The sequence below is a fragment of the Pan troglodytes genome, chromosome X (assembly GCF_028858775.2).
Source record: "Pan troglodytes isolate AG18354 chromosome X, NHGRI_mPanTro3-v2.0_pri, whole genome shotgun sequence".
NCBI lineage: Eukaryota > Metazoa > Chordata > Mammalia > Primates > Hominidae > Pan > Pan troglodytes.
The window spans coordinates 112,592,539-112,615,166 of NC_072421.2; the positions used below are offsets into that span (position 1 = coordinate 112,592,539).

At 35.4% G+C, this 22,628-nt stretch overlaps 1 protein-coding gene, 1 non-coding gene and 1 pseudogene across 3 annotated transcripts in view; 1 reads left to right on the plus strand and 2 right to left on the minus strand.

Moving 5' to 3' along the window:
• Positions 1 to 219: 219 nt before the first annotated feature.
• LRCH2 (leucine rich repeats and calponin homology domain containing 2) overlaps positions 220 to 22,628 on the minus strand; it is a 120,971-nt gene continuing 98,562 nt past the window's right edge. The window contains exons 15-21 of one of the 2 annotated variants that reach the window (XM_016943777.3): positions 17,010 to 17,054; positions 13,698 to 13,748; positions 10,960 to 11,017; positions 10,090 to 10,202; positions 9,773 to 9,910; positions 9,540 to 9,617; positions 220 to 360 (exon numbers count right to left, since the gene is read on the minus strand). In XM_016943777.3, coding sequence (XP_016799266.2) covers positions 241 to 360; positions 9,540 to 9,617; positions 9,773 to 9,910; positions 10,090 to 10,202; positions 10,960 to 11,017; positions 13,698 to 13,748; positions 17,010 to 17,054 — 603 coding nt within the window. In that variant the 3' untranslated portion in view covers positions 220 to 240. The remainder of the gene's footprint in view (positions 361 to 9,539; positions 9,618 to 9,772; positions 9,911 to 10,089; positions 10,203 to 10,959; positions 11,018 to 13,697; positions 13,749 to 17,009; positions 17,055 to 22,628) is intronic. The other variant, XM_016943778.3, reaches the window with a different exon arrangement.
• Positions 13,173 to 13,301, minus strand: LOC112207213 (small nucleolar RNA SNORA35). The gene has a single exon (XR_002941666.1). It is a non-coding gene; the product is annotated as a small nucleolar RNA SNORA35 (small nucleolar RNA).
• LOC107970932 (thymosin beta-4-like) lies at positions 19,258 to 19,966 on the plus strand (annotated as a pseudogene).

The window sequence follows — 22,628 nt, forward strand, 5'->3', positions numbered from 1 at the left end:
ACTTAGTAAAAAGAGAATTTGAGTTTATCAAATACTCTTATTAAATTAATCCAGTTTTCCCCCAAAGAAGTTCGGGCAATTCAATGTTTAAGTTTGATGTTTCAATGTAGTTTTTTAAAAATCCTAAGGCGTGACCTAAGGCAAACTATTTTTGACGGAATATTCTTATTCATGAATTTGAAATATTTGAAATCACTTCAAATAAATGAAACTATACACTTAGAATTTTAAAATGTTATATTAAGCCATAGAAAGCTGAGATGCCTTGGTTGTTGGTAATTCAAGGAGCGCCTGAACTGTGACACCAACTTTCACAAGTCCTCGTTCTTCCAAAATATGATGAGGCAAACAAAGTCTTTCCTGGAGAAAAAAAAGAGATATTTGAACATTCATTTTTTAGAAGTGTAATAAAATTAAGTCAGAATTTGATTTTAAAAACATGATTTCTATAAAATGTCAAGAAAACTACATAATTCTAAGTTTTCTCTTATAAATATTGTAATCTAAAATGTTTTTAGATTCTTAATTTATACTAAGAAAAAAGATTATAGAAGTTGGCCTTGTTTGAAATGCTGTCATTCCACACTTGTACCTCTTTCTCTACAAAGAAAATGTTTATAAAAGAGTTGGTCACCACTTTTGGATTTCCCACTCACTACTCAACCACTGCTATCTTACATCTAACCCTAAAGCATATGCCCACTAAAACTATTTTAGTAAAAATCACCAATGCCACCTTAAATGTCAAATGTTGCACATGTCTAGTTGACTGCTCAGTCATATTATGCCTTTGATTAATGCCTTTCTGGGAACCTTACTCCTCCCCTGTCTTGTGTGACACCATTCTTTTCTACTTCAACTTTTCTGGCAGCAATTGTGCAGTAGCTTTCGTTAATTAGCCCTCACCGATCCTCTTCCAACATTCCAAATGTTTCCAAGGGTTCTGTCTTCACTCTCTTCTCTTTTACACTATACCCTCTCTTTTGGTATTCTCATCTATTTCTAGTTTTAACTACCCCTTCCATACCGATGACTTCCAAGTTTTTATTTCCTCCCAAGATCTCTCTATTGATCTCCAAATACAATATCAACTGGACACAGCCAAATGGACATCTAACAGACATATCAAAATCAATGTGTCCACAACAGAACTACTTTACCAAATTAATTTGTCCTTCTGCGATCCATGTCTTAGTAATACACTATTCAATCTCCATTGACAAACCTGTGAAATATAATAGTCTTCCTCTTTCTTCCTTACTCCCATAACCCATTCTCCAAATACTAATGATGGTATCCCATAAAGAGTTCTCAAAATTATTGCCTCATCTCCATCTTCACTGCTATATTTGTTGCCCTCTTAATATTTTGCTTATTTATTCAAATAACCACTGAAGTGTATGCTAGAAAAGAAGGCTTCAAATCAATGACTTCAGCTTCCACCCTAGAAACTAAAAGAAGAAGAGCAAATTAAACCAATGGCAAAAGAATGGTGCAAATAATGAGAATGAGAGAGGAAAACAATAAAGTAAAAAAACAAAAAACAATAGATAAAAAAAATCAATGCAACCCAAAGTTAGTTCATTTAGAAGATTTTTAAAAATTCATAAACCTCAAGCTAGGCTAATCAGGAAGGAAAGAGAGAATACACAAATTACCAATATCATAAATAAGGGAAGTGACACCACAAGATATTCTACAAATACCAAAATGATAATAAGGAGACATTATAAATAACTTCATAATAATAGTTTGACAAGTTAGATGAAATTGATGAATTCTTTGAAAGAATAATTAAATGATTCTGTAAAGAGAAACTCCTAAGGCACAGAAACACACACACAAAAAAAACTATTAGAACTAATAAATGAGTTCTGCAAGGTTGCAGAATACAAGATCAATAAAAGAAAATCACTTCTATTTCTATGAAGTAGCAATAAGAAATTGACAGTGGAATTAAAGAAATAATTATATTTATAATAGTACCAAAGAGAATAAAATACTAAGCATTTAATTTAACAAATCTAATGAAAGACTCATACACTGAAAACTACAAAACACTGTTGGAATAAAAATTAAAAGATATAAATAAATGGAAAGATGTCTCATGTTAATGGATCACAGGAATAAACACTGTGAAGATGACAATATTCCCCAAATCATTTTAGATTCGGTATCCCCAGCAAAATCCCAAGTGGCTTTTTTGCAGAAATTGACAAGCTAATCAATCCTAAAATTGATATGGAAATGCAAGGGACTCAGTATAGCCAAAACAACCTTGATACAGAAGAAATCTGGAAGACTCACACTTCTTGATTTCAAAATGCATCACAAAATTACAGTAAGCAAGACAGTGTGACACTGGAATAAGGAATTTAGTGGTAAAAAAACTGAGAATCCAGAAATAAAGCCTCATATTTATGGTCAACTGATTTTTGACAAAGGTGCTAAGACAGACAATTCAATGGGGAAAAGAGGAGTCTTATCAACAAATGGTGCTGGGAAAATTGGATATCCACATGTGAAAGAATGAATTTGGATCCGTACCTCATACCATGCACAAAACTGATCTCAAAATGGATCACAGACAAAAAGGTAAGCCCTAAAACTATAAAACTTTTAGAAGAAAACACAGGTGTAAATCTTTGTGACCTTGAATTACACAACGTTTTCTTAGATATGATATCAAAATCATAAGCAGCAGAAGAAAAAATGGGATAAACTACACTTCATCAAATTAGTAACTTTTGTGCTGTAAATGATACCATCAAGAAAGTGAAAAGACAACCTGCAGAATGGGAGAAAATATTTGCAAATCATGTATCTCTTAGGCAATTTGTATCCAGAATACATAAGGAACTACAACTCAAAAAAAAAAAGATAAATAATCTAATTCAGAAATGAACACAGGGTTTCAATAGACATTACTCCAAAGAATATATACAAATCAATAAGCACAAGAAAAGATGCTCAACATCATTAACTACTAGGGAAACGCAAATCAAAACCGCAATAAGATATCACATCACATACACACTAAAATAGCTACAACCAAAAAGGTAGACAGTAGTAGCCATTGTTGGTGATGATGTGAAGAAATTAGAACCCTCATATATTGCTGGTGGAAATGTAAAAATAGTGCAGCCACTTTGCAACATATTTTGGCAGTTTCTTAAAAAATATAAACATAGAGTTACCATATAACCTAACAATTTCACTGCTAGGTATAACCAAGAGAACTGAAAACAAGTGTTCAAAGAAAAACTTATTCACGGATGTTCAAAGCAACATTATTCATAATAAATAATGAGTGATAACAATCCAAATGTCTATCAACTGATGAATGGATAAACAACATGTGGTATGTATTTAGAACAGAACACTATTCAGCCATAAAAAGAAATGAAGTACTGATTTAGGCTACAAATGGATGAACCTTGGAAAAATTATACTAAGTCAAAGAAGCCAGACACTAAAGACCGCATATTGTATGATTTCATTATATGTCATGTCTAGAGTAGGCAAATCCATAGAAAGAACAGAGGAAGGACTGCGAATGGGCAAGGGCTGTGTTTCTGGGGTGACGAAAATATTTTAAACAGATTGTTGTTAACTGTTGCTGAACTCTGTGATTATACTAAAAACCATTTAATTGTACACTTTAAATCAGTGAATGCTATGGCATTGTAATTATATCTCAATAAAAATATTTTCTTAAAAAAATCAATGTATATGCCCAATCTCAGGCTTAAAAAAAGAGAACTTCAATCCATACTTTTTAACCACATACAAAAACTAACTCAAAATTGATCATAGACATGAACACAAAACCTAAGATTATAAAATTTCCAGAAGTAAACATAGGAAAGAAATCTTTGTGGCCTTGGATTATACAAAGATTTCCTAGGTTTGACACAAAAAGCACAGCCCATTTTAAAAAATAAATTGTACTTCAATAAGTGAAGATCCTGCTCTTTGAAAGACACTCTAAGGACAATGAAAGGACAAGCCAAAGATTTGGATGCAATATTTATAAATCTGGTAAATGACTTTATCCATAACTTGTAAAGAAATCTGAAATTCAATCATAGGAAAATAAACAACCCAATACAAAATATACCTCAGATTAGAATATGTACTTCAAAAAAGAAAGTATACTTCAAAGTACTTCAAAAAGAAGATATACAGGTGGCAAATAAGCCTTGAAAAGATGGTCGGCATCATTAGTCTTTAGGAAAATGCAAATTAAAACTGCACTGGCAAGTCAGTACATACACATCACAATGACTAAAATTTTTAGAAGATTGATCATACTGAATGTTAGTGAGGATGTGGAGGAACTGGAACTCTCACATACTGCTGACAGGAATGTAAAACAGTACAACCACTTTGGAAGAGTTATGTAGTTTCTTAAAATGTTAAGTATGCACCTACCATATGTTCCAGTTATTCCACTGCTAGGTATTTACTAAAAATTAAAGAATGTATAAATCCATACAAAGACTTGTATACAAATGTTCATAGCAGCTTAATTTGTAGCAGCTGCTAAAACTGGAAACAACCCAAATGTCCATCAGCAGGTCAAGGGATTAACAAACTGTGGTATATCCATACAATAAAATACTATCCAGAAATGAAGAGCAATGGTCTATTCATACATGCAACAACACTGACGAGTCATAAAATAATTATGCTGAGTGAAAGAAGATAGAAAAATATAATACATATTGTATCATTCCATTTATATAAAACTCTAGAAAGTGCAAACTAATCTGCAATGACAGAAAGCAGATTAGTGGTTGCTGGAGAAAGAAGGATTGCAAAGACACATGAGGAAATTTTGGGGGGCAGTAGATATGTTCATTATTTTGACTGTGGTGATGATTTCATGGTGTATGCATATGTCAAAATTGATCAAATTGTACACTTTATTTATATGCCCTATATTGTATGTTAATAACTCAATAAGGCTGTAAAAAATTGGAAAACATCCTAAAACAAAGAAAATTAATTTAAAAATTATTATATATTACCAATTCTGAGTTCAGAGAAAAGCAATGAAGCTAAAAATAAAACCCTTAAAACAAAAATGACATAATATTAGTGAGGTAGTGAATGCTTGTAATCCCAGTTATTTGTGAAATGGAAGTCTAGAGCTCAGGAGTTCCAGTCCAGCCTGGGCAACACAGTCAGACTCCATCTCTAAAAAAAGGTTTTTTCTAACCCTTCAAAAAATTAATGAATCCAGGAGCTGGTTTTTTGAAAGGATCAACAAAATTGATAAACCGCTAGCAAGACTAATAAAGAAAAAAAGAGAGAAGAATCAAATAGACACAATAAAAAATGATAAAGGGGACATCACCACTGATCCCACAGAAATACGAACTACCATCAGAGAATACTACAAACACCTCTACGCAAATAAACTAGAAAATCTAGAAGAAATGGATAAATTCCTCAACACATACACCCTCCCAAGACTAAACCAGGAAGAAGTTGAATCTCTGAATAGACCAATAACAGGATCTGAAATTGTGGCAATAATCAATAGCTTACCAACCAAAAAGAGTCCAGGACCAGATGGATTCACAGCCGAATTCTACCAGAGGTACAAGGAGGAACTGGTACCATTCCTTCTGAAACTATTCCAATCAATAGAAAAAGAGGGAATCCTCCCTAACTCATTTGATGAGGCCAGCATCATCCTGATACCAAAGCCGGGCAGAGACACAACCAAAAAAGAGAATTTCAGACCAATATCCTTGATGAACATTGATGCAAAAATCCTCAATAAAATACTGGCAAACCGAATCCAGCAGCACATCAAAAAGCTTATCCACCATGATCAAGTGGGCTTCATCCCTGGGATGCAAGGCTGGTTCAATATACGCAAATCAATAAATGTAATCCAGCATATAAACAGAACCAAAGACAAAAACCACATGATTATCGCAATAGATGCAGAAAAGGCCTTTGACAAAATTCAACAACCCTTCATGCTAAAAACTCGCAATAAATTAGGTATTGCTGGGACATATCTCAAAATAATAAGAGCTATCTATGACAAACCCACAGCCAATATCATACTGAATGGGCAAAAACTGGAAGCATTCCCTTTGAAAACTGGCACAAGACAGGGATGCCCTCTCTCACCACTCCTATTCAACATAGTGTTGGAAGTTCTGGCCAGGGCAATTAGGCAGGAGAAGGAAATAAATGGTATTCAATTAGGAAAAGAGGAAGTCAAATTGTCCCTGTTTGCAGACCACATGATTGTATATCTAGAAAACCCCATTGTCTCAGCCCAAAATCTCCTTAAGCTGATAAGCAACTTCAGCAAAGTCTCAGGATACAAAATCAATGTACAAAAATCACAAGCATTCTTATACACCAACAACAGACAAACAGAGAGCCAAATCATGAGTGAACTCCCATTCACAATTGCTTCAAAGAGAATAAAATACCTAGGAATCCAACTTACAAGGGATGTGAAGGACCTCTTCAAGGAGAACTACAAACCACTGCTCAATGAAATAAAAGAGGATACAACCAAATGGAAGAACATTCCATACTCATGGGTAGGAAGAATCAATATCGTGAAAATGGCCATACTGCCCAAGGTAATTTACAGATTCAATGCCATCCCCATTAAGCTACCAATGACTTTCTTCACAGAATTGGAAAAAACTACTTTAAAGTTCATATGGAACCAAAAAAGAGCCCGCATCACCAAGTCAATCGTAAGCCAAAAGAACAAAGCTGGAGGCATCACACTACCTGACTTCAAACTGTACCACAAGGCTACAGTAACCAAAACAGCATGGTACTGGTACCAAAACAGAGATATAGATCAATGGAACAGAACAGAGCCCTCAGAAATAATGCCACATATCTACAACTATCTGATCTTTGACAAACCTGAGAAAAACAAGCAATGGGGAAAGGATTCCCCATTTAATGAATGGTGCTGGGAAAACTGGCTAGCCATATGTAGAAAGCTGAAACTGGATCCCTTCCTTACACCTTATACAAAAATTAATTCAAGACGGATTAAAGACTTAAACGTTAGACCTAAAACCATAAAAACCCTAGAAGAAAACCTAGGCATTACCATTCAGGACATAGGCATGGGCAAGGACTTCATGTCTAAAACACCAAAAGCTATGGCAACAAAAGCCAAAATTGACAAATCGGATCGAATTAAACTAAAGAGCTTCTGCACAGCAAAAGAAACTACCATCAGAGTGAACAGGCAACCTACAAAATGGGAGAAAATTTTCACAACCTACTCATCTGACAAAGGGCTAATATCCAGAATCTACAATGAACTCAAACAAATTTACAAGAAAAAAACAAACAACCCCATCAAAAAGTGGGCAAAGGACATGAACAGACACTTCTCAAAAGAAGACATTTATGCAGCCAAAAGACACATGAAAAAATGCTCATCATCACTGGCCATCAGAGAAATGCAAATCAAAACCACAATGAGATACCATCTCACACCAGTTAGAATGGCAATCATTAAAAAGTCAGGAAACAACAGGTGCTGGAGAGATGTGGAGAAATAGGAACACTTTTACACTGTTGGTGGGACTGTAAACTAGTTCAACCATTGTGGAAGTCAGTGTGGCGATTCCTCAGGGATCTAGAACTAGAAATACCATTTGACCCAGCCATCCCATTACTGGGTATATACCCAAAGGACTATAAATCATGCTGCTATAAAGACACATGCACACGTATGTTTATTGCAGCATTATTCACAATAGCAAAGACTTGGAACCAACCCAAATGTCCAACAATGATAGACTGGATTAAGAAAATGTGGCACATATACTCCATGGAATACTATGCAGCCATAAAAAATGATGAGTTCATGTCCTTTGTAGGGACATGGATGAAATTGGAAAGCATCATTCTCAGTAAACTATCGCAAGAACAAAAAACCAAACACCGCATATTCTCACTCATAGGTGGGAACTGAACAATGAGAACACATGGACACAGGAAGGGGAACATCCCACTCTGGGGACTGTTGTGGGGTGGGGGGAGGCGGGAGGGATAGCATTGGGAGATATACCTAATGCTAGATGATGAGTTAGTGGGTGCAGCGCACCAACATGGCACATGTATACATATGTAACTAACCTGCACATTGTGCACATGTGCCCTAAAACTTAAAGTATAATAATAATAAATAAATAAATAAATAAAGGGGTTTTTTTAATTTAAAAAAAGAAAAAATGGCAAAACGGGAAAATCTGTATAATGTAATGGCTGCAGAAAACGTTGCTAAGTTTGCTATTTCCCCATTGAAAGATTGAGAGTAGAAAAAAGAAACAACAAACATTTTTAAGAATTAAAAATTTAAAACATCACATCAGCCAAGCACAGTGGCTTGTGCCTGTAATCCCAGCACTTTGGGAGGCTGAGGCGGGTGGATCACTTGAGGTCAGGAGTTCAAGACCAGCCTGGCCAACATGGTGAAACCCCGTCTCTATTAAAAATAACAAATTATCTGGGTGTAGTGGCACGTGCCTGTAGTCCCAGCTACTTGGGAGGCTGAGGCAGGAAAATTGCTTGAACTGGGAGGTGGCGGTTGCAGTGAGACGAGATCGTGCCACTGCACTACTCCAGCCTGGGCGACAGCGTGAGACTCCGTCTCAAAAAAACAAAAGCAAAAACAAAAACAAAACCATCACATCAACTATATACAAGAGGTAATTAGAGAACATTATGTAATTTCCAAATTACCCAACAATTCAGATTCTCTACACATTAAATTATGTTTACTTACTTGAGGGAAGAGATTAAAGTGGGATCTGTAGACCAGATTATTAAGACACTGTTCAAAAGACAGCTTAACAAGCACAACTTAATTGTGCTCTGATAACAATGTCATTTCTCTCCATAGTCATTCATGTTGAGGTTAGGTTTATAACACTTTACAAAGAAGCAATATTGTGATTATATATCTTCCTTACATATTTACAATACTGCTTTAATGATTATTGCATAGTAGTGCAATTATTACATGAAACATAAGACAATTCCTAAAAATTTCAAAGTTTGTCCAATACAGGTATTATCATAATATGCTGGTATAATTTCCAATTTTGCATTTTAAATAAAGTTTAAAAAGCTATTCACACTGAATGCAAATCTTCCAGTCAGAATCTATCCAATGAATTACAATGGGGTCCAAATGTTCTCTAGCAAAAAAAAAAAAAGAAGGAAAAAAAGATGGTAACAATGACATCACAACCAAGTTGTAAATATGGCCACCGAGTTATGTTTGGTCAGTGATGTGCATGATTTTCCATATTTGTAGCTATTTTATAAATTACTTTAAAGGTAGCTTAAAAACATTCATTAGATAACTGCTACAGTGAAAGCTGGAGCTTAGGAGAAGGTACCAAGAGAAGGCATTCATTTTCATGTTCAGAAAGCATTATTCATTGCTCTAAGAAGAACCCCAGTTTGCATGTAATAAATTCAAATTTAAGTGATCACGTTGTTAGATAAATAACAATTACCTGTGAGACACCCAACTTTTTACAAGCATCAAGAAAATTTTCTACATTTCTTCGACATTTTGCCATGCTCAGTTTGGGCTGTAAAGTAAGAGGGAAAAAATGTACTTTTAGGCATTTTTCTATGGAACTTAATCAAAACTGAAAACTAAGTTCACTGAGGTATATTATTTAAAGACAATTTTAAGAAGCTATATCTTCCTTTAGAGAACTAACAAATTGTAAACAAAACTTACCACTGCTGGTGATGGTACATGAATACTAGCAACAGAACGTGGCCTTATATGATTGGCTAAATGGCAAAGAACAACCCCATCCATCAGTGCAGCTCCAATGTCATCAGGCAAAATTACTTTTAACCTGGATTCAAGATTCTATAGAAAAACAGGTATAAATCAGATACTCTATCTAAACATACATGTTAAATGTTTATATTACTAATTGTATATCCAAACATTTTAAGGAGCATTGAAAATGAAATCTGTACGCCTTATTAATTTTCCAAGTTAAACCCATTTCCACAAAGCAGATCTGAAAGAGCAATCTGACTTACGTTGCGAAGTTGTCGTATTTGCTCTCGCTCTTCCCGTAAATGTTCCATCTTTCTTCTCATTGTAAATCCTGGATCTGCTGCCCCATATTCTTGGCGAGATGAGCGGCTAAAAGCTATAAAAACAGAAATTTCCTAACTTGTTACAAAGTTAATGGGAAGGAGCAACTATTGATGGGGAAAGAGGCATGATAAAAAGAATCAATACAAAATTACATAAAATATTATTACTCACTAATACATTCCAAATATTTTTAGAGAATATATTTGAACTCTATTTATGTGCATAATTGAAAGCAACAGGGAAGATAAGTGTAATGATTTCTACCACCTATACATGTTCTTACTCAAACATACGTTATTAGAAACTTATGGCCCAGGTTAAAAATGATTACTGAACATATGTCAGCCTTTTATCTTTTAAAAAAGGAAATTATTCTTGAAGGTCAATACAGTTATTCAGGAATAAAAACTATAGTTCAATACCTTGCCAAGTAACATGGATCCATTTTCTTTTGGGCTTGCCAAATGCGAAAAGATCCCTTTATAAAACCACAATATAATGGAGTGCTATAATTTCAAACAGTGTTTGGTCTGCTGGCAGAGTGGTCATTCTAACAGCAGTCACAGTAGAGTAGAAATAAGACTGCAGTATATCTAAGGCAAAAAGCTGAGGTTTCAGGAGCTTGAAGGTAAAGAGGAAGAAAGAAATGGGAATGGGAATTGGAAAGACAAATATCGTTAAGAGAAAATTGCTTTTAGGAGAGGGGAAAGAATCTATGTGTACTTAAGACTATGGAATCAATCCCATTTAAGCTGGGAAACTAGTTTCAAATATAACTAATAAATTTTATTTACAGAATATCTATTTACCTGATCTAGGTTTCAAGCCAAAGGGACTGTGTGAAAAACCATCAGTTCTGTCATATTCCTAAAAAAAATTAAAAAGTTAAAAATAAATAAATAATAAAACTTCTTTTCTTTCAAAATAATCAAGGTGCTTATTCACATCCATGCCAATTTGGGGAAATACTTATTTTCCTATGATTAGTGAAGAGAAAAGTAACTTGCATTTCAATTCAAGTTGATACATGTCACTTTTAAGAGGTCAACTAATATTTGCTAGTTGAGCTAACCATATAGGCTTTAAATACTTTCATAGTAGAAAGAAAATGAAAATCATTAGTGAACTGTATAAAATAGATCATACTTTTTGAAAGAATCAGACTGAAGTTTCCCAAAAAAAGAACTAAGCTTCAATGAAAAGGTAAGTGAATTTAGCATTTACTCAGCATCTACTATGGACTTAACACCTAACAGTAGATAATCTGAAGGCAAACATATTTGTATACGGACTGCGGAATGATAGATGATAAATATCATCTCTTCTATTTGAATGAATATTTTTTCAAATCTTTCACACACAGTGGTTTGCTATGGAAAGATTTGTAGTACATTAAACAAATCTGAAGATGGAGTTAGAAAGCTTAGGCTATGTTTTGAGCACAACATATAATTTCTCTGTGATTGTTTCTTCATCTTTCAAATGAGGTTACTGTGAAGATTAAATGAGATAACTAAATGAAACTACTGTGTAAAGTGATAAAATAATGTAATCTTAGCAGCACCTTATTTAATCTGTGCAACAACTCTGTGAAGTGAGTAGGGCTCAGCTTCAGTCACTTCTCTGCCATTTATTAACTAAGATAGTTTGGAAAGTTACCCATCTCTTCAGCTGTAAAATGATGAGGATCATACCTATTTTATGGGGCTGCTTTTAGGTACAAATACACAGGCAAGCACTTTGTTAATACTAAAGCATTACACCAATTAGTTTTACTCTTTTCCATTCACACATGAAATTAATGTAATCAGAATTCTGTAGATTACCTAAATCTTCTGTTAACATGTGATATGCAGTTCAGGTTAAATGTCAGTTGAGTTACCAAAGCACATACATACTCACCACCCTATCCAAATCTACAAGCCTCCCAGTTTGTCTTCACTATTTTGGTTAAATTAATATGAATTCCTAGATGAAAATTTCACTGATCCAAATGAAATAAAAAATATATTACAAAACTCACACCTGTAATCTCAACATTTTGGGAGGCCAAGGCAGGTAGATCACTTGAGGCCAGGAGTTCAAGACCAGCCTGATCAACATGGTGAAACCCTGTCTCTACTAAAAATACAAAAATTAGCCAGGTGTGGTGGCATGTGCCTGTAGTCCTACCTACTCGGGAGGCTGAGGCACAAGAATCGCTTGAATGTGGGAGGTGGAGGTTGCAGTGACCTGAGATCGTGCCACTGCACTCCAGCCTAGGCAACAGAGTGAGATCATGTGTCATATATATATATATACACACACATATATATACGTATATATATATATACACGTATATATACGTATATATATATATACACGTATATATACGTATATATATATGAATGTAAATTATTTGGGAAATTTGGTATGAATAGTCTTCCCTGTGAGCACAGATCATAAAATCATATATCAAGCAGACAAATAAGTAGTAGTCACTTACAGGCTTATACTTGTAACTTAAAGTAAAAGAATTACAAAAGCATATGACAAAGACTAATTTTAAGATATCCTAATTTAAATTGTTTTCTAAAAGTGTGTATACCATTTTACCTATCATATGAATAATTTAGAAACATGTTTATAAAATTAATGTCCAAATCCATTTAAAAGTTTTGTAATGCAGATCACCCACAACAACAAAGAATCCTAGCCTATTAAAAAAGCAACACCACCTACATATAATGAAATATTAACAGCATCTATGTAACCAAAGTTACACAGTGAATTTGGGCCATCCAATACTTTGAGCAAAGTGTTGAATTCATCAAATGAATGTGTAATCATTTACTTACTAATGCCAATACACTTTAAGGTAATCTTAAGTAGAAGAGATAGAGTTTAGAATTTTTTAAATTTATCTCTTGTTGTAAAGCAATAGACTTGAATAAATAAATTAGAAGAATCAGTCATTCAAGCCACCAGAGTATTTGATCGAGATTTCACAAACTCTAACTTTCTGATACCCATTCTCCCAAAAACGTGTAACCTCCTGTCGATAGGAACAACCCACTGCAGGGATGTTTCTCGTGGAAAAAGGAAATTTCTTTTGCATTGGTTTCAGACCTAACTGGTTACAAGAAAAACCAAAGGCCATTGCACAATGCTGAAGTACTTTTTTCAAATTTAAAATTTGAAAGTTGTTCTTAAAATCTATCATTTATTTTAAAATACGGATGAATGAGAAAGCATAGATTTGATAAAGTGAATTCTTTTCTGCAATCTACAGACACTTCCAAAAATCACTACAGACACTATAGACACTACAGAAAATCATAAATAAACAAGTGCTAGTATCAATATTTTTACCAAAAAATGGCATTCTTAGAATTTTTTATAGGCTAGGTTTGTACAAACTAATCTGCCATGGATTTTAAAATATGAGTGAATAAATTATATTGCAAAAAAAAATCAGGTTACAGAGAACTGGCAAGGAAGAATCTTACGTAAAACACAGAAAACATACAAAACGTATTTTTAAGACAAATAAAAACAGAACTTGTACCTCAGATGATACTGGAGATTGTGGTGACATATTAGCATTATCACTGTCTTGCTAAAACATAAAAATAAAAAGATGGAAAATGAAATTACAATACAAATGATGATTTAAACATATAAAAGGAAAATAAAAATTGTTTTGACCAACTACTAAAGGAAGACCTACTAAAGATATGCCATCCAGCACATTGCCACTCTACATGTGGTCTGTAAACCAGCAGCATAGGGATCCTCTGGGAGTTTAGAAATGCAGAATCTCAGGCCTCACCCGAGACCTAACTAATCAGAATCTACATTTCAGTAAGATCCTCAAGTGGTTCGAAATATAGTAAAGTTTGAAAAATACTATCTACATATAATAGCAGGGACGTGTTACCAATCTGAGACATGTAAATGAAGGCATGCAAAATCTCCATCACCCCAAATAACTTTCATCTGAAAATTTACATGTATCTAATATAGACTTATTGATAATTACAAAGAATTTAATTTAATAAAACATTAAATGGTCCATGATTTTTAAATGACTATTCTACTGCCAACCAAATATGAAAATTTTGACATTTAACTTTGAATATGCACACTACATAGAAAATGTATTCATTCAACAAATGATTATTGGCTACCTACTATATGTCAGACACTATGCTAGACAGTGAGAGTACTGAAATTTAGTAAAATATCACCCATTCAAGGACCTTTCAGTCGAGGACAGAAATAGATTAATGTATACAGGTAATACAACATTCTCAGTATAATACAGAACAATGCATGGCATATTATGAGGCACAGATAAGGGGCACTTGGGGGGGATGATGAAGATGGTAGAGAAAGGCAAGTTTCCTGAGAAAGTATAAATTCAGTAAAAAACTGAGTGTCTACCAGAAAAAGAAAGAAGGGAACAACATGCTAAGATGAGAGGAGAAGAACCAAAGCATGGAAGCAGCAAATGTAAAGATGAGTGCAGAAAACCTCTGAGCAGTTTTGTCTTGTTGGAGGGTAAGGTGAATGGAGGGTAAGGTGAAAGAAGAGCAAGTTGTGAATTAAGGCTGATGTGGCAAGCAGGGGCTTGATAAAGGAGGATCTAGAATTTATCTTCTAAGTTATGGGGGGAAACTGAAGGTTTCCAAGCAAGGGAATGGCCTGATTGCATCTGTGTTCTTTGAAACGACCACTCTGGCTGCAGTGAGAATGGACTAGAGAAAGGGAGAAGAGCAAGGAAGCTATTGCAGTAGAACAGGCAAGAAATGGACGAGGGCCTCTGCCGGAGCAGAAACAGTAGAAATAAAAGGGGAATGTATGCAAAATATTTTAGTGCAAATAAACAAACAGTAAGTCTTGGCTGCTGATTAGATATTGAGGCAGGCAAGAGAAAAGCGGGTATGAGGAGGCAGGGATAACAAAATGTTTTCTGTCAAAGGCAGATGACAAATATTTTAGGCTTTGTGACAACTAACTGTCCCCCTAATTCATGAGGAATATGTTTCAAGAACCCCAGTGAATGCCTGAAACCACAGATAGTACCAGACCCTTTATAATATATGTGCTATGTTTTTTCCTATACGTACATACCTATGATAAAGTTTAATTTATAAATCAGGTATGAGATTAACATCAATAACTAATAATAAAATAGAACAATTATAACAATGTATTGTAATAAAAGTTATGTAAATGTGGTCTCTCTCTAAGTGTCTTATTGTACTGTACTCACCTATTTTTAGACTGTGGTTGACCACAGGTAACTGAAACCTTGGAAAGTGAAATGGAGAAAAAAGGAGAGCTACTATACTCAAACACTGCCACAGTAATGAAAAAGTAGCCATAGGCAAATGAGTATGGCTGTTTTCTGATACAGCTTTACTTACAATCCCATACAGCATGTCAAATTTGGCCCCTGGATCATAATTTGCCAGCCCCCGCTCCAGCTAGATGATGGAAGGTGATTCCATTAACTCAGTAGTTCTCAACCTTGGCTGGACATTAAACTCACATGGGAAACGTTAAAAACTTCATTGCTCAGTCCATACCACAACATACCACATGTCAATTAAATTATAATATCTAGGGGGTGTGACCCAGGCGACAGTATTGTCTAAAGCTCACCTGGTAATTTTAGTGTACAGCCAAAGTTGAGAGCCACTACACAAACTGTCGGATATTAGCGAAAAAGTGGGTTTAGAAGCAAAAACTTTTTAAAAACTCAGTTTTGAACATATTTAGTCCTATTGGGTTTATGAGATATATCCAGCAGAAATTCTAAGCAGGTAGGAAGATGGATAAAATATTGCAAGGGCTTGAACCTCAGGGGAGAGGTCTGGACTACAGACAAATCTGAGAGGCTTCAGCAGGTACACAGGTGTTATTCACTGAAGGCTTGACAGCTGGTGAAGACATGCTAGAGACCACACAGTAGGCCATTCCCTGGGAATAATATTTAAAGGGTAAGCTGGGATCTTTTGGAGTTGGTGCAATGGAAAGCTTGGGCAGGTGTACAGGAACTGATTGTGCTGATGCATGGGTAAATATTGCCAAGCATACCCATACAAAACATGTAATTTAGGCTTAAACATAAATACTAACAGTGAAAATACGACCAGCTATAGCCATAACTGACTTTTATTCATCCCAGTAAATACTACTGGAGAGGCCAATGGAGAGAAATCGGCATCTGAGCTGGCAGACGACCAATCATCTGGCTCTATTCATTATTTTTCCCTGTGTGATTCTATTTCCTAAAACTGAAGACATTTTCAGAAGCCCTGCCAAGTACCCAACATCAAATTAAATACCAATCTCTCCAACAAAAATACACAAAACTTAAGTATTTATGGTAATGAGAATATATCTTTTCAACAATGATAGGCTGCTGCATAGTTTACACTGTGCAGTAGAAAGGTTTATGGTAATGCACAAACTGTAGAAGTCGAATTTTAAATTTTAAAATAGCATGCAGAATTTGTGGAAGGAGTTCCTAAACAAAGTTCCTAAAAAAAATCTCAATTGACGACCAGGCTGATTTAGAAAGATAAAAGATGTGAAAGACAACACACACTCACAGATGACAGGTCTAAGACGAATGATGATAAAATTCTAAAACTGAATTATTAGTAATTCCATTCTAAAGGACATATGGAAATTAAATGATTAAATTAATAATTGTATGATGATGCTCATATGTTTTTATCGTTGGAAAAAACCATGCATTAAATCACTAACAAAGAAACTGAAAAATGGATTACATTTTACTCTCACTGAGCCAACTTCATATGATAAGTAAACATTTCAAATAATTATTAATATTATCTTTTCTCACCTCATCATTTTCATTGCCACTTGAACTCTTCCTCATTGATTTATACTGAAAAATATTTAAAACACATAATTTATTTTCCCTTGAACATATAAATTCTCTACTAGTAAATTATGTACAAGGTTCTTTCATATTTTGGTAGCTTTATTACATTACCTGATAACAAATTTAAGTATATAACAGGTGTAAATAGTCCTACTACTAATAACTAACAAAAATAATGCTTTCCATGTGCAAGGCATTGTTATAAGTACTTTACACAGATCAAGTAACATTTCTTTCTTAAGCCAAGCTATTTCCCATTCATTCAGGTGTGCAATCTGAGGGTTGTCTTAGAATTTTCCTTTTTCTTAATTCACTATATCCAATATGTCATCAAGTCGATTCTTTTTTTAATCTCTCTCAGACTTACTTCTTTGGAATTCTCACAACTACTACCCTTTTCCAGGCCCTCATTATCTTACACCTGGTCTATAATCTCACCATTCTAAGATATCATTCATTATTAAGAAACCTACTGCTTTCATGTTAAAAAACACTACATTAAATGTATATATTGATTGTTTAATAACTGTAATAATGATGACAGCTAACACTTCTACTAGTGCTTGCTATATGCCAGGCACTGATTTAAATGTCTTACATGTATTAACCCATTTAATCTTCTTAACAACCCTACTACATAAGAACCATGCTTATATGTGAAAAAATGCTTCTTAGAGTCAAGAAAATACAGTATGACAACCACTGGAACTCTTACTTCTGACTCCTCTTCACTGCAAATGATCCTGCAAATCAGTGGCAGATTAACCTTCCGTTTACAACTCATGACTGCCCTGTTGTAACACCTACTAACTTTCAGATTATGTCCAAACTTCTATGCCTGGCATTCAAGGTTCTTTTTTGTAAATTTTTTAAAATTATTATTATTTTTACATTTGTATATAGGTATATTTGTGGTCAATTTTTTTATTATATTTTAAGTTCTAGGGTACTTGTGTACAACGTGCAGGTTTGTTACATATGTATACGTGTGCCATGTTGGTGTGCTGCACCCATTAACTCGTCATTTACATTAGGTATATCTCCTAATGCTATCCCTCCCCCCTCCCTCCCCTCCACACCATGACAGGCCCTAGTGTGTGATGTTCCCCACCCTGTGTCCAAGTGTTCTCATTGTTCAATTCCCACCTACGACTGAGAACATGCGGTGTTTGGTTTTCTGTCCTTGTGACAGTTTGCTCAGAATGATGGTTTCCAGTTTCATCCATGTCCCTACAAAGGACATGAACTCTTCATTTTTTATGGCTGCAGAGTATTCCATGGAATATATGTGCCACATTTTCTTAATCCAGTCTATCATTGTTGGGCATTTGGGTTGGTTCCAAGTCTTTGCTATTGTGAATAGTGCCACAATAAACATACGTGTACATGTGTCTTTATAGCAGCATGATTTATAATCCTTTGGGTATATACCCAGTAATGGGATGGCTGGGTCAAATGGTATTTCTAGTTCTAGAACCTCGAGGAATCGCCACACTGTCTTCCACAACGGTTGAACTAGTTTACAGTCCCACCAACAGTGTAAAAGTGTTCCTATTTCTCCACATCCTCTCCAGCACCTGTTGTTTCCTGACTTTTTAATGATCACCATTCTAACTGGTGTGAGATGGTATCTCATTGTGGCTTTGATTTGCATTTCTCTGATGGCCAGTGATGATGAGCATTTTTTCATGTGTCTGTTTTGAGAAGTGTCTGTTCATCTGCTTTGCCCACTATTTGATGGGGTTGTTTGATTTTTGCTTGTAAATTTGTCTGAGTTCTTTGTAGATTCTGGATATTAGCCCTCTGTCAGATGGGTAGATTGTAAAAATTTTCTCCCATTCTGTAGGTTGCCTGTTCACTCTGACGGTAGTTTTTTTGGCTGTGCAGAAGCTCTTTAATTAGATCCCATTTGTCAATTTTGGCTTTCGTTGCCATTGCTTTTGGTGTTTTAGTCATGAAGTCCTTGCCCATGCCTATGTCCTGAATGGTACTGCCTAGGTTTTCTTCTAGGGTTTTTACAGTTTTAGGTCTAACATTTAAGTCTTTAATCCATCTTGAATTAATTTTTGTATAAGGTGTAAGGAAGAGATCCAGTTTCAGCTTTCTACATATGGCTAGCCAGTTTTCCCAGCACCATTTATTAAATAGGGAATCCTTTCCCCATTTCTTGTTGTTGTCAGGTTTGTCAAAGATCAGATGGTTGTCGATGTGTGGTATTATTTCTCAGGGCTCTGTTCTGTTCCATTGGTCTATTTAATGGTCCCCTTTACATACGCAGCATTATCTTCCATAACCCTTGGAAAAATAGATAACCAACCTGATATCTCAACCACAACCCTTGGAAAAATAGATAACCAACCTGATATCTCAGCCAAAAACTGGGAAGTGAGCTATATTAGGGATAATAAATACAAAACGTATTCTTCCTCCACTGTCTCTCCTATGGCAACTATCACTAATCTAGCAGCATGTTCTTTCCAGGTGATCTCACACAGAATCTCAATATGCCTTCAACCCAGTGTGCCAGAGAGCCACTGAATGAAATTGGCACGTGTGAAAAAATCCTATTTATCAGGCAAGACAATCACTGAAGTCACTTATTTTTGGTTTTAATCTATGTCAATGAAACAGTGATACTTGAGTGAATATGCTAATATTTACTAAGTGGTTACTCTGTGGCAAGTGTAATTCTAAGTACTTTTATTATTAAATAATTTAATAGTTATGAGCAGACCAGATTCTGCTTGCTCAAACGCCTTACTCCACTTCCTTGGCAACCACATCCAACAAACCCGATATGGCTGGGATTGAGAAATTTGGTAAGTCAAAATTGAAGAAGACAAAAAACACAAGAAAAAAATCCACTGCCTTCCAAAGAAATGACCAAACAGGAGAAGCAAGCAGACAAATCATAATGAGGTATACATCATGAAAACGAACTGTACATTGCACAAGCATTGCCTTCATATTTTACTTCTTTTGGCTGATTGACTTTGCAAGATGCAAAGAGGTTGGATCAAGTTTAAACGACTGTGCTGCTCCTCTCACATCAAAGAATCAAGAGCTACTGAAAATGAAGACCGCTCTTGCCTCTCCCATCTGCCTGGCTGGCAGATAAGGAAAAGAATTTGAATGTTGGTGAAGGAAGAAGCAGGGTGGAATGACAGTGAAAGCTAGAGTAAAACCAAGCTGGCCCAAGGTGTCCTGCAAGCTATAAAATTCAGTTTAATCAGAGTATCAGTTTTTTTGTTCCAGTGATTTTATTTATCGGGATACACAATTTTTTAAATGTGCAAATACAAAGTTTCAAAATGTGCAGAAAAAGTTTGTGGCAACCCTGTATCAAGCAAGTCTATAGGTGCCATTTTTCCAATAGCACGTACTCACTTCATGTCCATCAAATTTTGAGAATTCTCACAATATTTCAAACTTTTTCATTATTATCATGTCTGTTATGGTCATCTGTGATACTGATCTTTGATGTTACTATTGTAATTTTTGAGGGGTGACTCAAACGACGCCCATATAAGAAAGCGAACTTAATCGATCAATGTTGCATGTGTTCTGACTGCTCCACTAACCAGTTGTTCCCTATCTCCTATTCCCTGACACACAATAATATTGTAATTAGGCCAACTAATAATCCCACAATGGCCTCTTTAAGTGTTCAAGTGAAAAGAAATAGTATGTCTTTCCCTTTAAATAAAAAGCTTGAAATGATTAAGCTTAGTGAAGAAGACATGTAGAAAGCAGAGATAGGGTGAAGCTAGGCCTCTTGCTCCAATTAACCAAGCTGTGAATGCAAATAAGTGTTGAAGAAAATTAAAAGTGCTACTCATTCCAGTGAACATACCAAAAATAAGAAAGTGAAACAGCCTTATTGCTGATATGGACAAAGTTTGAGTGGTCTGGATAGAATAGCAAACCAACCACAACATTCCCTTAAGACAAAGCCTAGTCCAGAGCAAGGCCCTCTCTTCAATCCTATGCAGTCAAGGTGAGGAAGCTGCAGAAGAAAAGCTGGAAGCTGTAGAGGTTGATTGGTTCATAAGATTGAAGGAAAGAAGCTGACTGCGTAACAAAAGTGCAAGGCGAAGTAGCAAGTGCTGATGTAGAAGCTGAAGAAAGTTACAGAGAAGATCTAGCTAGCTAAGACAATTGATGAAGGTGACTATGCTAAACAACAAATTTTCTATGTAGACAAAATAGCCTTCTATTGGACTGCTGTAGATAGAGAGAAGTCAATGCCTGCTTCAAAGCTTCAAAGAACAGGCTGACTCCTGTTAGGGGCTAATGCAGCTGCTGACTCTAAATTGAAGCCAATGTTTATTTAACCATTCCAAAACTCCTAGGTCCCTTAAGAATTATGCTAAATCTATTCTGCCTGTGCTTTATAAATAGACCTGCAAAGCCTGGATGACAGCACATCTGTTTACAGCATGCTTTACTGAATATGTTAAGCCCACTATCGAGCTCAGAAAAAAAGATTCCTTTCATAATATTACTGCTCATTTACAATGAGTCTAGTCAACCAAGAGTTCTGATGAAGATGTTCAAAGAGATCAATGTTTTCATGCACAACATCCATTCTGCAGTGCATGGATCAAGGAGTAATATCAACTTTCAAGTCTTACTATTTAAGTAATAACATATCATAAAGCTATTGGGGCCATAGATAGTGATTCTTCTGATGGGCCTGGGCAAAGCAAATTGAAAACCTCTGCAAATGATTCATCATTCTAGATGCCATTAAGAACATTTATAATTCATGAGAGGAGGTCAAAATGTCAACATTAACGAGAGTTTGGAAGAAATTCATTCTGATCGTCATGGACGATTTTGAAGGGCTCAAGACATCAGTGGAGGAAATAACTGTAGATGTGGTGGAAACAGCAGGAGAACTAAAAGTAGAGTTTCTTTTTCCTTTTCTTTTCTTTTTTTTTTTTTTTTTTTTTTTTTTTTTGGAGACAGGGTCTCATATTGTCACCTGGCTGGAGTGCAGTGTCGTGATCTTGGGTCACTGCAGCCTTGACCTCCTGGGCTCTAAGAATCCTCCGGCCTCAGCCACCCCCGACCAAGTAGAGGGGACTACAGACATGTGCCACCATGACCAGCTAATTTTTTTGTATTTTTTGTAGAGACGGGGTTTTGCCATTGGCCCAAGCTGGTCTCAAACTCCTGAGCTCAAGGGATCCACCTACCTCAGCCTCCCAAAGTGCTAGGATTACAGGCATGAGCTGCCACGCCTGGCCTAGAAGTAGAGCTTAAAGTTGTGACTCAATTACTGTAATCTCATGATAAAACTTTAACAAATAAGGAGTTGCTTTTAATGGATGTGCAAAAAAGGTGGGGATTTTTAAGGTAGAATTTACTCCTGGTGAAGAAGCTGTGAACACTGTTGAAATGACAACAAATGATTTACAATGTGACATACCCTTATTTGATAAAGCAGTGGCAGGGTTTTAGAGGATTGACTCCAATTCTGAAAGAAGTTCTACCGTACGTAAAATGCTATCTAACAGCATCGCATGCTACAGAGAAATCTGTTGTGAAAGGAAAGTCCATTGATGTGGCAAA